This window comes from Narcine bancroftii, chromosome 6 (assembly GCF_036971445.1).
Source record: "Narcine bancroftii isolate sNarBan1 chromosome 6, sNarBan1.hap1, whole genome shotgun sequence".
NCBI classification, from domain to species: domain Eukaryota; kingdom Metazoa; phylum Chordata; class Chondrichthyes; order Torpediniformes; family Narcinidae; genus Narcine; species Narcine bancroftii.
In genome coordinates this window covers 30,188,512-30,203,285 of record NC_091474.1, presented here as the reverse complement: position 1 = coordinate 30,203,285, position 14,774 = coordinate 30,188,512, and the positions used below count along the sequence as shown (strand labels likewise).

At 42.6% G+C, this 14,774-nt stretch overlaps 1 protein-coding gene across 1 annotated transcript in view; it reads left to right on the top strand.

The window, feature by feature from the left end:
* Positions 1-14,774, top strand: part of eif6 (eukaryotic translation initiation factor 6) — a 43,756-nt gene that overhangs the window by 20,627 nt on the left and 8,355 nt on the right. The window contains exon 3 of the mRNA XM_069884579.1: positions 9,503-9,678. Coding sequence (XP_069740680.1) covers positions 9,503-9,678 — 176 coding nt within the window. The remainder of the gene's footprint in view (positions 1-9,502; positions 9,679-14,774) is intronic.

The window sequence follows — 14,774 nt, the reverse complement described above, 5'->3', positions numbered from 1 at the left end:
TCACAATCTACATTTTAGGTGGAAATTCCGGGTCGTCCTATACGATGGCATGTACGGTTTTTGAATTAATGCAACACACATTGCGGGTAAGGTAGAAGGACGAAGTCGGGATTACTACAGGAGCTACGATATTGTAGCTATTACAGAAACTTGGCTGTGAACAGCTCAGGGCTGGTAGCGTGATATTCCAGGTACAAGGATGTAAAATAGGTGGGGGAGTAGATTTGTTGATGAGGTAGAATGTTTCAACTGCACTAAGAGAGGACATTGTGGATCATCCATCTGTAAGGTGATATGGGTAGAGCTCAGAAATAAGAAAGGTGCATTCATCGTGATGGGTTTGTACTATTTGCCTCCCAGAGTGAGGAGCATATAGAAGAGTGCATCCTAGTACATGTCCTCAGACCATGATGTCTGTGCTGACCATGATGCCAATCTAAACTAATCCCATCTACCTGCAGAAATCTATATCCTTCCATATCTTGTCTGTCTCTGAATGCTTCTTAAACATAGCTGGAGTGCCCATAGATCCCAAGCCTTCCTTTGCATGTTTTGTGTGGAATTGTGGAAAATCTCCAAGTGTCTGCATCAAATAAAAATTCTTAAGTGATAGAATCTGTTGGCTTTTGGAAGAAAAGGAATTGTCAGCATGCATGGGGAATTATGTCTCTCAACATTTGATGCAAGTATTGAATTTGGTCACATTAAGCATGGTACAGTGAGAAGGATTCCTCCACAGCCAAACAGGTCAACTTGATCCTACATCTCTGATCCCTTATAACAGTGGATCTCAATCTTTGTCTTTCCACTCACATTCCACATTAAGTAATCCCTCACTAACTCTAGCACCTATGGCATGGGTGCTCTGTGGTTAGTAAGGGATTTTTTCCTTTTAAATTATTTTTATTGATATTTTTTACAATAAAAAAGTTGAATACTTATGAAATGTGCTACAAGACCAGAGAAAAAGTTATAAAAATGATCATAAGTACAAGTTCCAAAGCACAAAGAGAATAACAAAATATTTTTTTAAAATTTCTAAACCCCTTCCCCTAAACAAGGTTGAAGATTAACATTCATAAATCCATGTGGGACGATCTAAGAGAGGGACAACACAATGCCAAGATTCCAGAATAACACTACATCTTAAGGTTATGGTAGTAGTCCATGAACGAGCCCCATATCATTTGGAATTTAATATTTTGATTCATTTTTTCCAAATTTAAACAAGACATTATATCCCTTAGCCATTGTGCATGTATAGGTGGAGTCTTGTCTTTTCACTTGATTAAAATTGTGCATCTGGCCATCAACGAAGTAAAAGATAAAATGTGACTTTGAATTGACGTTAGTTATATATCATCTTCTTGGAATGTTCCAAAAAGAGCAATTAAATTGAGAATTGTCAATCGTGTTCAAAAAATTTCATTCCAAAATTTTTCTAAGCTAGGACAAGTCCAGAACATAAAGAAGCATCGCCTGTTTTACATTTATCATGTCAGGGATTTGTGTCCAAATAAAAATGAGACAATTTAACTTTAGACATAGGTGGTCTGTGTACCCCTTTGAATTGCAACAGACAATGTCTTGCACAAAGGGATGTTGTTTAAATCAGTTTAAAAATAGAATTCCAAACCTCATTGGGCAGTGAAAGGTTCAAATCTTGCTCCCAGGGGTTCTTGATTTCAATTAATGGGGCTTGTCTTAGATCAGCCAATTTGTCATAGATAAGAAATATTAAGCCTTTATAGGGAGATTGTAGTTCAAAAACAAATGTATCAACAATATTCACCTTGGGAGTCCTAGGAAAATCAGGAATCTGTTTTTGAAGATGAATTTATTCAAGCGAGGGCATTTTTGTAAACATATATAGAGTACCTTCAATAAAGGTACTCCCCGATCCCCATCTAGTATATAATAAAGTCATTGGACTCTGACATCAAGGCTGCCTCAGGGAGCGGGGACTTCGGGGTTGCTGCAGGAAGCAGTGACATCAGGCTGCTGCCGGGAGAGGGAACCAGTGTATACAGTACATTTAATACAAAATATGTACTTGAACAGAAATTTTTAATAAAGATTTTTTTAAATTCGGTCATATGTGCGGATGGATGTAACTCGCATAGATGGAAGTCGAGGACTACCTGTATCGCCATGGACCATCTGGCCACAATAGTCTTGTTTACTATGCTTTGTATTTTATGCCTCATGTAAAGCACTTTAGTTTGTTTAGAATTAGATCAACAATCCAGGTTTAATGGATCAAATCGATGACAATTTTTATTGATTGAACTAAGTTCAGGGGAGTGGTGCTGAGCATCTACACTGACTGAATTGGTTGAAAGCAGATGCAGCGCAAATGAGGAACTGTTGTTGAAGAAAGCTATAATTGTACATTTCAGCCACGGCTTGTACTGCACAGCCTTTTCCAGAATGTTCCCCTGAAAGTGGCACAGAGCATGTCATGCCTCAGAACCACATGATTGGTGATGCATTTAGTGGGTCAGGGATGATCAATTGCAGGTTCAAATTGCGTTTTCGAAAATAAAAGGCCTGACATTGGATCTTCACAAAGGTGGCGAGCAGGCTGTGAAATTGAGGTCACCTTCCCCTGGGTTCAGGCCACATGATTGAGCTGTTCCGTCTGCCACTTCAATAATTGATGAATAACTTCAGACTCCAACTTGGCCATCTGAGGAGTCTGCTGAAGCTGCCTCGTGGGCTGGGAGTTGAGGGGGAGGGGCAGGCGGCCTTTATTTCAAAGGGGAATTCAGGTCATTTTCTATATAAAAGACTTTTTAAAAAATGGTTTCAGCCCATGTCTGCTCTTTCCCCATGGTGCTGCAAGTAATTTCTTTTAAAATATATTTCCAATTCCCTTTACGTTTCTCTTTCAATATTTTGGTTGGTTTTATTATAAACTTCCAAATGTTTTAGTTCCTTCCCAATCTGAGGTTGTGATCCCAGTGCGGTGAAGATGTGACAGTCACGGGATTGATTCTTGCTGCCTGCCTCTGTGGCTATTTAATTTATTCCAGTTGACGATAGTGCTAAGATCTGGAGCTGATCGAAGTGACAACCATGAATATTTTATATTTATCTTCCCAATCAGGTCCAGAGTTGGTTGCGACTCCTGCGTGAGAATTCAGCATCAAACCAGGTTGAAACTCGTTTTAGGCTTTCCCATTGCAAGATGTCACTTTAGCCCCTTTCATACTTGCAAATGATTCCAGGAATTAACGGCCAATCGGCCTTTAAAATATCTAATGTGAAAGCAAAATCAGCTGAACGCCAACGTCAGATGACGTCATCTCATGCCAGGGATTGACTGCCTTGACCCCTAGTACAATCTGCAGATGCCAGTGTTGCAATCAGGCAAATGTGAAATGGGCAATTGCATTGTGGGATTGAAATGACACATGTTTTTTGCGTGTGCAGGAATATGAAAAAAAAAAGAAAAGATGACAATGAAGGTGTAAACTTTGCCATGGGAAAGACTCAACAGGAGGAAGAGAGGAAGTAAATTGCAGTAGTCGACAATTTTTAAACAGTTTTGGAAAGTTGGTAGTTGGTGGAAAAAGTCAACCCCCCCCCATTCCTTTCCCGGGACACTGAGCGGCCAATTTAATGGGATTCTAGAGTAAAAGGGGCTTTTGTCATTATTGTGTGGTGACTTTTTTAAGGTTATATTAGTGATGAGGAGCTGCATTACTTTTCCTTAGTTTCCTGTGAGCAGGCAGCAGGAGCTGATGGAAGTGTGGTACGTTTCCACTGATGTTAAAGGAAGAGTGTGCATCAGTTAGACTTGAACTTCAGCAGGTTTACAATCATGTTGTTACATTCATTATAACTAGTCTGCTATGACTGGAAGGAGGCTTCTTACCCACCATATTTCTCATACGTCTATATGTGGGAGGCACGTTCTGTCATCATCTCTTTCATATTACCAATTACTGGGAAAAGCTGAAGACTTCTGAGATTAAGAGATCATTTAAATGCGCTCAGAAATTTGAACAAAGTGTGCAGTTATCTCTTGTAACCATTGTGCTTTGCCATCCTACTCTCGTTTGGTTGTATTAAATCAGGGGTAAAGAATAAAAACTGAAGATTATCTATGATTATCTTACATCTTTGAATGTTCAGTTGGGATAGAAAGAGACATAAAGGAGGGAGGGAGTAGCATTACTCCTCAGGATAGTATCACAGCTGAATGGTGGGTAAGGATTGTATACTGAATTGGTGTAGGTGGAAATTGGAAACAGGAAGGGAGTGATCACTGTATTGGCAATACTCCAAAGGCCCCCAAGTAGCCTTTGGGACACTGAGGAGCAGATAAGCAGGCAGATTTTGGAATGGTGCAAAAATAACAAGGATTTGGCTATGGGTGATTGCAAACTCCTAAATATTAACTGGCACCTCCTTACTGATGGGGCAGAATTTATCAGGAATGTCCAAGAAGGATTTCTGACACAGTACGTGAACCAGCTAGCAAGAGGAGAGACCATTCTGGATCTAGTACTGAGTAATGAACCCGGTCAGTTGTCAGACCTCTTGGTGGGTGAAAATTTCAGTGATGGTGACCACAACTCCTTGAGCTTTAGCATAGCCATGGACAAGGATAAAAGCAGACGAGGTGGTAAAGTGGTTAATTGGGGAAGGGCTAATTACAATGGGATGAGGCAGGAACTAGTGAAAGTAAATTGGGAACAGATGTTCAAAGGTGAAAGTACAGAACTAAAGGTGAAAGCTTAGAACTAATGTGGATGAAGTTTAGAGACCACTTGTTCTGAGTTCAGGATAGGTTTGACCCATTGATGGTAGGATCAGGGAACTGTGGTTGACAAAAGAGGTGAGATAGCTGGTTATGAGGAAGACGGAAGCATACAGAAGGTTTAGGAAGCAAAAGTCAGGAAGGGCTCGTGAGAATTACATGATTTCCAGGAAGGAACTTAAGAATGGACTTCAGATAGTAAGAAGGGGGTCGAAAAGGCCTTGGCTTTCACCCAAAGGTGTTCTATGCTAATGTGAAGAACAGGAGAATGACAAGAGAGAAGGTAGGGTCACAAGGATAAAGGAGAAAACATGTGCCTGGAGGCAGACAAGATCAGAGAGGTTCTAAATTAATACTTTCCTTCAGTATTCACCAGAGAGCAGGACCTTGGACAATTTGAGGTCAATATAGAATAGGTTAATGTGCTGGAGCACATTGAGGTTAAGAAAAGAGGATCTTCTTAAAACATTTGGATTGATGTCCCTGGGACCAGATGAGATATACCCAGGTTACTACAGGAAGTGAGGGAAGAGATTGCTGGGGCATTGGCAATGATCTTTGCATCCTCCCTGGCCACAGGGGAAGTACTGGAGGATTGGAGATTGGCAAATATAGACCTTTTGTTTAGGGAGAATCCTGAGAATTATAGACTAGTGAGTCTTGAGACAGTGCTGGGCAAACTATTGGAGAGGATTCTTAGGGACATAGTTTAAAGCATTTAGAGAAGTATATTATTCTCATGGTTTTGAGGCACTGGTCATGCTCCATGAGCTTAATTGAGTTTTTTTTTGAGGCAATGTAAAAAGAAATTGATGAAGGTAGGGTGGTAGCTGTGATTGATAAGGATTTTAGTCAGGCATTTGTCCAGGTCCCCCATGTAGACTTGTTCAGAAAGTCATGAGCCATGGAACTTTGGCTGTGTGGATTCAGAATTGACTTGCCTTTAGAAAGCAGTGGACGGAAAGTATTCTGCCTTGATTTGAGGTCGGTGATTAGTGGAGTTCAGCAGGGATCTGTTCTGGACCCCTATTCTTTGTGATTTTTATAAATGCCCTGGACAAAGAAATGGAAGGATGGGTTAGTAAATTTGCTGATGACACAAAGGTTAGAGGTGTAATGGATAGCATATGGAGTTGTAGGTTACAATAGGACATACAGGATGCAAAGCTGAGCAGAGAGGTGGCAGATGGAGTTCAATATGGATAAATGTGAGGTGATGCATTTTGGAAGGTCAATCCTGAAGGCGGAGTATAGGGTTAATGGCAGGATTCTTAAGTGTGGAAGAACAGAGGGACCTTGGGGTCTAAGTCCACAGATCTCTCAAGGTTGCCACAAAGGTTGATAGGGTAGTTCAGAAGGTTTATAGTATGTTGGCCTTCATTAGTCGGGGGATTGAATACAAGAGCAGTGAGGTGATGTTGCAGTTCTATAAAACTCTGGTTAGACCACACTTGGAATATTGTGTTCAGTTCTGGTCACCTCATTACAGGAAGGATGTGGAAGCTTTGGGTTGGGTGCAGAGGCGATTTACAAGGATGCTGCCTAGATATTGGAGAATGTGACTTACAAGGCAAGATTAACAAAGCTAGAGCTTTTTCCTTTGGAGTGAAGAAGAATGAGCGGTGATTTAATAGGTTGACAAGATTATGAAAGTCATAGATAGGACAGACAGCCAGCACCTTTTTCCTGGGGCGACAGTATCAAATAGCAGAGGACATGTATAAGGTGAAGGGAGGGAAGTTTAGGGAGATGTCAGGGGTAAGTTTTTTTTTAACAGAGTAGTGGGTGCCTGGAATGCATTGCCAGGGTGGTGGTGAAGGCTGGAACAATAGGGACATTTAAGAGACTTAACCACATGGATGTAAGAAACGTAGAGGGTTACAGGTGTGAGGTAGGGAAGGTTTATTTGTTGAGTAGGTTTATGTAGGTCAGCACAATATTGAGGGCTGATGGACCTGTATTGTGCAGTAATATTCTATAATTGCAACAGGGTCTAGATTGAGAAAGTGGCAGAAGGAATTTAATTCTGACAAGTGGAAATTGCACTCTGGTAAGTTAAACCAGAGCAGGACTTGCACAGTGAATGGTGGAACCTAGGGGTATGCTGTAGCACAAAGGGACTTGGGAGCTGTAGAGGGAGGGGAAGTACAGGTTCCATGGAAGTGGTGCAAGTAGATAGGGTGGTGATAGGGTCAGATCACTGTGTGCAGGAACAGGGATATCATAGTACAAGTGTACATGACATTGGTGAGACCACACTATCCACAGTTGGGAAAGATATCTCGAAGGAGAAATCATTCACAAGAATGTAGCAGGGAATGGTCAGCTTGAAATATAAGGAGAGTCTGGACTGCTTGGGACTTTACTCTGGAGCATAGGAGGCTGAGGGGGATCTTGAAGAGGTTTACAAAATCATGATGGTGTCGATAGGGTAAATGCTAGAAGGCGATGGTTTTGAGGTGGGAAGGGATATTTTTGCGGGAGCTGAGGGGGTCCACCTTCACAAAGGGTTGTGGGTATATGGAATGAGCTTCCAATGGAAGTGGGAGAAGCAGGAACAAATGTAACGTTCAAGAGACAGGTGCAAGAAGATATGCGGATAGGAAAGGTTTTGAGGGATATGGGCTGAACGCAAACAAACCTCATTCCCTTGCTAACGTGTCTATCCATGGTCTCGTGCACTGCCAGGCTGAGACCACCTGTGGATTGGAGGAACAACATCTCGTCTTCTATCTGGGCACCCTTCAACCAGATGGCATTAACATTGACTTCTCGGGTTTCTGTTAGCCCCACCTCCCCAATCTATCCTTATTTCTCCTTTCCTCTCTCTCTCTCTCTCTCTCTCCCTCCCCCTTTCCCTCTGACTCCTTTCCCCCAGCTCTGCCTTCACAGAGTCACCCTCAACCCATCATTTCCCATTTTTCCTCTCTTCTATCCATGTCCAATTATCACCTTTTGTCTATTGGTCTGTGCTCCTCTTGCTCTTTCCTTCTCCCCAGCCTTCTAACTCGGGTGCTGGTCCACCTTATTCTTGTACCTTGCAGGTGGGCTCAGGCCTGAAACGTTGGTTATATATCTTTACCTCCTATGACGCTCAAGACCTGCTGAGTTCCTCCAGCATTTGTGTTTTTGCAGGCAAATGTAACTAGTTTGGTCAACATGGAAAGGTGGGCTGAAGGGCCTGTTTCCATGCTCTAGAACCCTGACTTTTTTTAAGTTGGATAGTCCCATCATTGGAATTTCAGCACATAATGGTGTGCCAGCACAGGAACCATAGAACACATGACAAAAAGAGCCCCTTCAGCCTTTCTAGCCTGTGCTTGACAACAGAAGTTGTCAATATATGTTGACATTGTGATTTTAGTAAATACACAATTGCTGTAGGAACTCAGCTGGTCTCGTAGAGTCCATCGGAGGCAAAAATATAACCAATGTTTCGGGCCTGATCCCTTCATCAAGGGCTCATCTTCATCTCACAGGAGGGTTGCAGTTTTTTTTTAAATTCTCCATCCCTCTGTCCTGGATTTGTTGAAATGACACAGTTGGCGTAGCCGTTAGCCAAATGCCTTTACAGTGCCAACAATCGGCACTGGGGTTCAAGTCCCATGCTGTCCATCTGTACATTTTCCCCATGTCTGTGGGTTTTTCCCGGGAGCTCCGATTTCCTCTCCATTCAAAAATGTACTGGGGTGTAGGTTAATGGGGTGTAAATTGTGCATCACAGACTTGTGGGGCCAAATTAGCCTGTTACAATTGTTTAAATTTTTGAAAAATTACCATTGAGCATTAAAAATGTTACAATAATGGCTGATTTAACATTTACCATGGAGCAGACTGTGCACCATGTATAATAAGTCAAGGGAGTAACCATTTTAGTACCTGACTGAATCTTCCTGTAAAATATGCGTGGATCGTGTCATTTTATAATGTGAATACTTTTGGTAGGCATTTCAAGGGCATGCCACTACCTCAGGTTCCCTTCAAGGACACACCATCCTATCTTGTTCAAAATATTTTCAACAATACCTCTGGTCATTGAAACCCGTGTCACTCAATGAACCCCAATTACTGGTAGCCACTAACCGTACATTTTGAGGGGTGGGAGGAAACTGGCGCCCACGGGGAAAACCCGTGCAGGTCACAGAGAATGTACAAATTCCTTACAGACAGCGCCAGACTCTAATCTGGGTCGCTGGTAATGTAACAGTGTTGCGCTAACCATTATGCCCAAGAATGTTCAAGAAGCTGGTCCCACTCACCTTTTCTATGGCCGTTAACGATCGGTTAGTGATGAATTTTGAAAATACAAGGTGCTTTTATTTGATGAACCAGAAACCAAGCGAGTGTTGCAGCTGATGGGTCTGCTTCTGCACTGCTCCCATGACTGGAATTCAGTGCTGACCTCCAGTGCTATGTGTTCAGTGCACACTCTCCTTTTGACCTCGCATCACATAAATACGTTCCATGGGTAAAGTGGCCACTGTAAATTGTTCATGGTGGAGAGTGAGGGTGGAATCTGGTGGGGGGGGGGGCGGGCGGAATTGGGAATGTGGAAAGAATGAAATGGTTGGTTAAGGGTTGGCATGGACTTAATGGGGTGAAGAGTCTTCGTGACTCCGGGACTTTAAGCCTGATGTAATTGCTATAATGGTGAACTTGGTTTTAGAAAACACTTTATTTGGATAATAATGCATTACATCGACTTGTCCTAATCAGCACGGTTGACTCCAACAGGTAATCGGCATGGTTTATTGGTCCCTAATAACACAACTGATCAAGAGCTGCAACACATTAGAAATTGTCTTCCGGACTCTGTGGCCATCCAAAGAGTGGAGGAACGCCTGTCTGCGCTCGGCAATGTTGTCGCCTGCAATGACTATGTGGCCTTGGTGCACCCAGATCTCGACAGGGTACGTGTGCTCTCTTGCAGTATCTTAATGGCTGAATTGATGGAGCAGGGCATCTCCACATTACTGAGGGATGTGGTCCTAATGAGAGGAACTAGTCTCTTCCGCAGTAGAGCCTTCCAGTAATACAGCAGGTAAACCGATTCGTGGATTGCTTTTTGTTCGTTCTGGCTTGGATTTCAAACATGCCAGCATTTCCAAATTTGCAGCTAACAAAAAAAACTTGGAGGCATAAAACAAGGCTTAACATTGCAGGCCAAGATGTAGATGACTGGTGAAATCAGCACAGATGGCAGATGAAATGTAATACCAAGAAATGTGAAGTGCTGAATTCTGATGAGAAGAGGGGCACAAATGGAAGAGGGGCTGAAGAACAGATCTGGGGATGTATGTGCATGGCTGAAGGTGGCGGCAAATTGAGGAAGTGATTTAAAAATACTTCTTTGGCAGAGTCATGGTACAAGAGCAAAGAAGTGATGATTCATCTTTTTAATACACTAGTTATACTGGAATTTTCCATTCATTCCTGGATGTAATCCTTGAGGGAAGATGTGAAGCTTTTGAGAGGGTTCCAAAGAGACTAACACGAATGTTTCCAAACAGAGTGGAGAGAGTGCAGAGAAGGTTTACCAGAACGTTGCCTGGGTTTAAGTATCTGGAGTATGGGGAGAGATTGGACAGATTGGGTCTTTATTCTTTGGAGCGTAGAAGGTTGAGAGGGGATTTGATAGAAGTATTTAAGATTATGAAAGGGATAGACAGAATGGATGTGGATAGACTATTTCCATTAAGAGGAGGAAAGATTAAAACAAGAGGACATGAGTTAAGAATTAAGGGGCAGAGGTTTAGAGGTAACATGAGGGGGAACTTCTTTACTCAGAGAGTGGTAGCTGTGTGGAATCATCTTCCGGGAGAAATAGTGGCGGCGGAGTCAATTGTATTATTTAAGAATAGGTTGGACAGGTATATGGATGAGAAGAAGATGGAGGGTTATGGGCATTGTGCAGGGAGGTGGGACTAGAAAGGGGTGTTTGGTTCGGTGCGGACTAAAAGGGCCTAATGGCCTGTTTCCGTGCTGTAATTGTTATGTTATGTTATGTTAAGGGGACTTTAGATCTGGAGATGGTTGGGAGAGGCTGGGGTTGATCCATAAGAGTTCTACATACAAATTAGAAGCCAGAAAGGCTGTTCATTTACTCAAGCCAGCTTATATGTACAATTGTACAGCATGTAAACTGATTCTTTGACTCACCTGGTCCATGACAACCATGGTGCCTATCTACACAAAATCCATGTGTCTGCAATATGCCCATCTCCCTCTGCCTCTCCCGTTCAAACTCTTAACCTTGATTGTATCTGCCTCCACCGCCACCGCTGATGACATATTCTATAAACTACCACCCACCGTGTGGATAAATTTCCCTCTTAGAGCACATTGAAAATTTCACCTCTCACTTTTAGTTCCAGACTCCCCTGCCTTGCAGGAAAATTAACCCATCTATGCCCATCTTGCCTTTCCAAGTGAACATAAATCCTGTCCCTTAGAATCTTCTCCAACAACTTCCCTCCCATGATGTGATATGCTGGTGGTTCATCTGATCCCACTATAACCCTGCACTCTCGTCTATCTTTGACACCCCTTCACTGCCATATCAGAATCTACCTACATGTGCCTTGAAATATTCAAAGCTTCTGCTCTACTGCTCTTTGGAAGGGTTCAAAAGATCCCTAACGCTTGTTAGAAAAGATTTCACTGCCACATTGTTTCAGTAGGAGACTTCTTGAGTTTAAACTATGACCCCTAGTTCTAAAATTCTCTCAGAGGAAGAAGCATTTTTCCCATCCCCACTGACGAGGCCCCAAAGGATGATGAAGGGACCTGGTGGAAGATGGAAACATCAAGTTGATACCAGAAATGAGAGGCTAAGCTTAGGAGGGGAGATTGAGTTGCCTGGGACTGTGCTCACTGGAGTTTAGAAGGATTGGGGGGAGGGGGGTCCTTGTAGAAATATATAAAATTATCACAGTAATAGATTAGATATAGGTGGGAGTTTTTTTCCACTGGTGGGTGACACCAAAGCTAGGGGGCATAGCCTGAAGATTCAGGGGAGTAGAGTAAGACAGAGGAGGGGGTACAGTTCCCAGAAAGTAGTGAATTTATGGTATTTCCTGTCCGAGGAAGCGGTAAGGCTGCCACATTAAGAGTATTTAATGTACAGGTAGATTTTTGAATAGTAGGGGAATTTAAAGGTATAGGGAATGATTGGGTAATTTTTTTCTAATTTAGATATACAGTACTGTAACAGGCCAATTCAGCCCTAAGAGTCCATGCCACCCAATTTATACCCCAGTACGTTTTTGAGGGGTGGGAGAAACTGAAGCCCCTGGAGAAAACTCCAACAGATACAGGGAGAATGAACAAACTCCTTACAGCGTGGGATTTGAACCCTGGTCCAGTCCCAATCACTGGCGCTTTAAAGGCATTGCACTAACCGCGAAGGATAATTGTAGCCAAGCCCATGTCCAGATCAACCTTGAACTAATTGAATAGTGATGTCGGCTTCATGGGCCAGATGGCTTCTCCTCTTCCTGAGTTCCCGTGAAAGGGATAGAGGGAAAGGAATCAAATGTAATGAGAAGTTTGAGTTTGGCATGCAGTGCTTGAATTGGGAATAGAGGCAAATTGAGTTGTAGCCTGCTGGAGAAGTATGAGGAAGGATTGAACATGCATGGTGCTGGAGAAAGGTAAGCAGGACCACTGGAACTGCTTGATATAAGTAGTGCAGAGTTGACTGGTTGAATGCCCCCTCCTCCCCACTGTGTAGTGCCCATTACCTGGTTCCATTCCTCAGGCAAAGAAAGGGTTGCTTCTGAGAAGGCTCATCTCCACAACTCTTACTTTCTATGTTGGAGCCTGGCTATTTTGAATGCCAACCATCTGAGTATGTTCACAGCAAGGTTACTTTTAGGCCCTTTCCATTAGTGTCTGAACTGGCAGGCAGCAACATCAGTGAAATATGTAGCACTCTGGTTTGTTTAACTTGCCTGAGATTTTCATCCATGGTATATGATTTACAGAAGGGGCTGTCTGTCTGTGTATGCCAGCTGATTAAATATGAGTTGTGAATTCTGGCCCTTCTGCCAATGCCATCTCTGAGTGAAGGGATTTGGAGTGCAAAGATTCTCACATTTTTTGATGGAAAAGGTTTTGGGTGTTGTAGCCATGACAACTGTTTGTAGAATGAATTGGAAAGGGAATTTGTTATTCAGAAGCTGTTTTCAAGGAGTGCACTTTGGAATAAACACAAATTGCTCAAGTTATACAGTGGGTCAGGCAGCAACTATGGAGAGCAGAATTGGTGTTTCAGTCAAAACCAGGGTGTTCTCATTGACAGAGGTAGAACTGAAGGAACATCTGTGATGAGGTGGAGTGTAAAGTTGTCCAGACATTTAGAGAGAAAACAAAGAACACATCAGAGCTGTGCGGTGCAGTGCACAGATCTAATTGAATATCTAACATTACTGCAGGCCCTTCGGCTCACAATGTTGTGCTGACCTATATAAACCTACTCCACATCAGTCTAACCCTTCTCTCCCTCACCACTCATAACCCTCCATTTTTCTTACATCCATGTGCCTATCTAAAAGTCTTTTAATGCCCCCATTGAATCATCCTCCACCTTCCAGGCACCCACCACTCTGAGTGAAGGGGGGGGGGAAAGCATCTCCCCTGAATGTTCCTGCACTCACCTTAAATTGATGTCATGTGCACTAATGTGATGAATGTATTCACCGATGGAATTGGGGAACATGTTGCTATTGAAATGAAGGAGGTGGGTGAGGCAGTAACAGGCATAACTGTGGATAGTTCCCAAGGGCATGGTCGTGCTACTGTGGGAGGACTGACCATTCGAACAATGAGAAAGATGGAGGTTTTCACTTTGAAAACCAGTAAACTGTGGGGCCCTATTGGGTAGATAGGAAGAAACTGTTAACACTGGGTGCATAGTTTAAGCCAAGATAGTGTTATTGATTATTTGAAGGCTGGTCACTGCTCATGGCATGAAATAGTGGACTTGTACATAGTATGACAGCAGGCCCTTCAGCCCATTGAGTCTACACCACCCATTAACCACTGCATTTTCGTTAATTCTCCTCAGATTTGACCACTCACCCACATGGGTAACCTACAGCAACCAATTAACCCTCTAACCCAGGGGTGTCAAACTCAAATTCACAGAGGGCCAAAATTAAAAACTTGGACTAAGTCATAGGCCAAACTAAATATTTATTGAAAATTTTCAACATCTGCATGTTTTTTCTTCTTTCAACATATGTAATGTTAAACTTTTTCTTATTAAAATAAATGTTTAATAATAGTTTTGGTTAAACTCTTTCCAGAAGAAGCATTAACAAATGAGAAATAAAATATTCAATAAATAATATTTCTCCTTAGCCTTTAAGCTCCTTTTCAATGTATTTTTTTTCACAAGCCAACAAGTCAAAAAAATAACAACTTGCTTCAATGAAAATTCAATCTTTCAACTATGAACAGTCCAAAGTTAACCAAAGAAAATATTAATCCAAGCTTAGCTTGCTACACTGTGATTTACTCTGATGCACCTGGGTCTAAACCAGATACTTGGCATCTCTTCTTAGATGCAAGTTCATCAAAGTCTGGGGTCAGAGTTTCCCTCCCACCTGTCTTGAAAGGTCCTGTTTTCTGTCTTTCGTTTGGCCATTTTCCGTAAGGGGTTTATTACACGTGAGTTCGGCGACAGGTCACAGATGCTAATGAAAGTAAAGAGAGGAGGTGGGGGCGATTAGCGGGCTGACGGGCCGGCACCAACACATTTGCAAAGCATTCTGGGATTTGTAGTATTAGCTGTGCATGCGCTATACTGGCGCGGCAGCCAGCGGGCCAGCTCTAATACATATTTGATATGATCTTGCGGACCAAATATAATTATATCACGGGCCAAATTTGGCCCGCGGGCCTGAGTTTGACATGTGAGCTCTAACCTATACGTCACAGGGTAGACAAGCGCTTGAAATGCCATATGTTGAAGGCTGCTGGTTGTCTGGTGGTGAAGAGGATT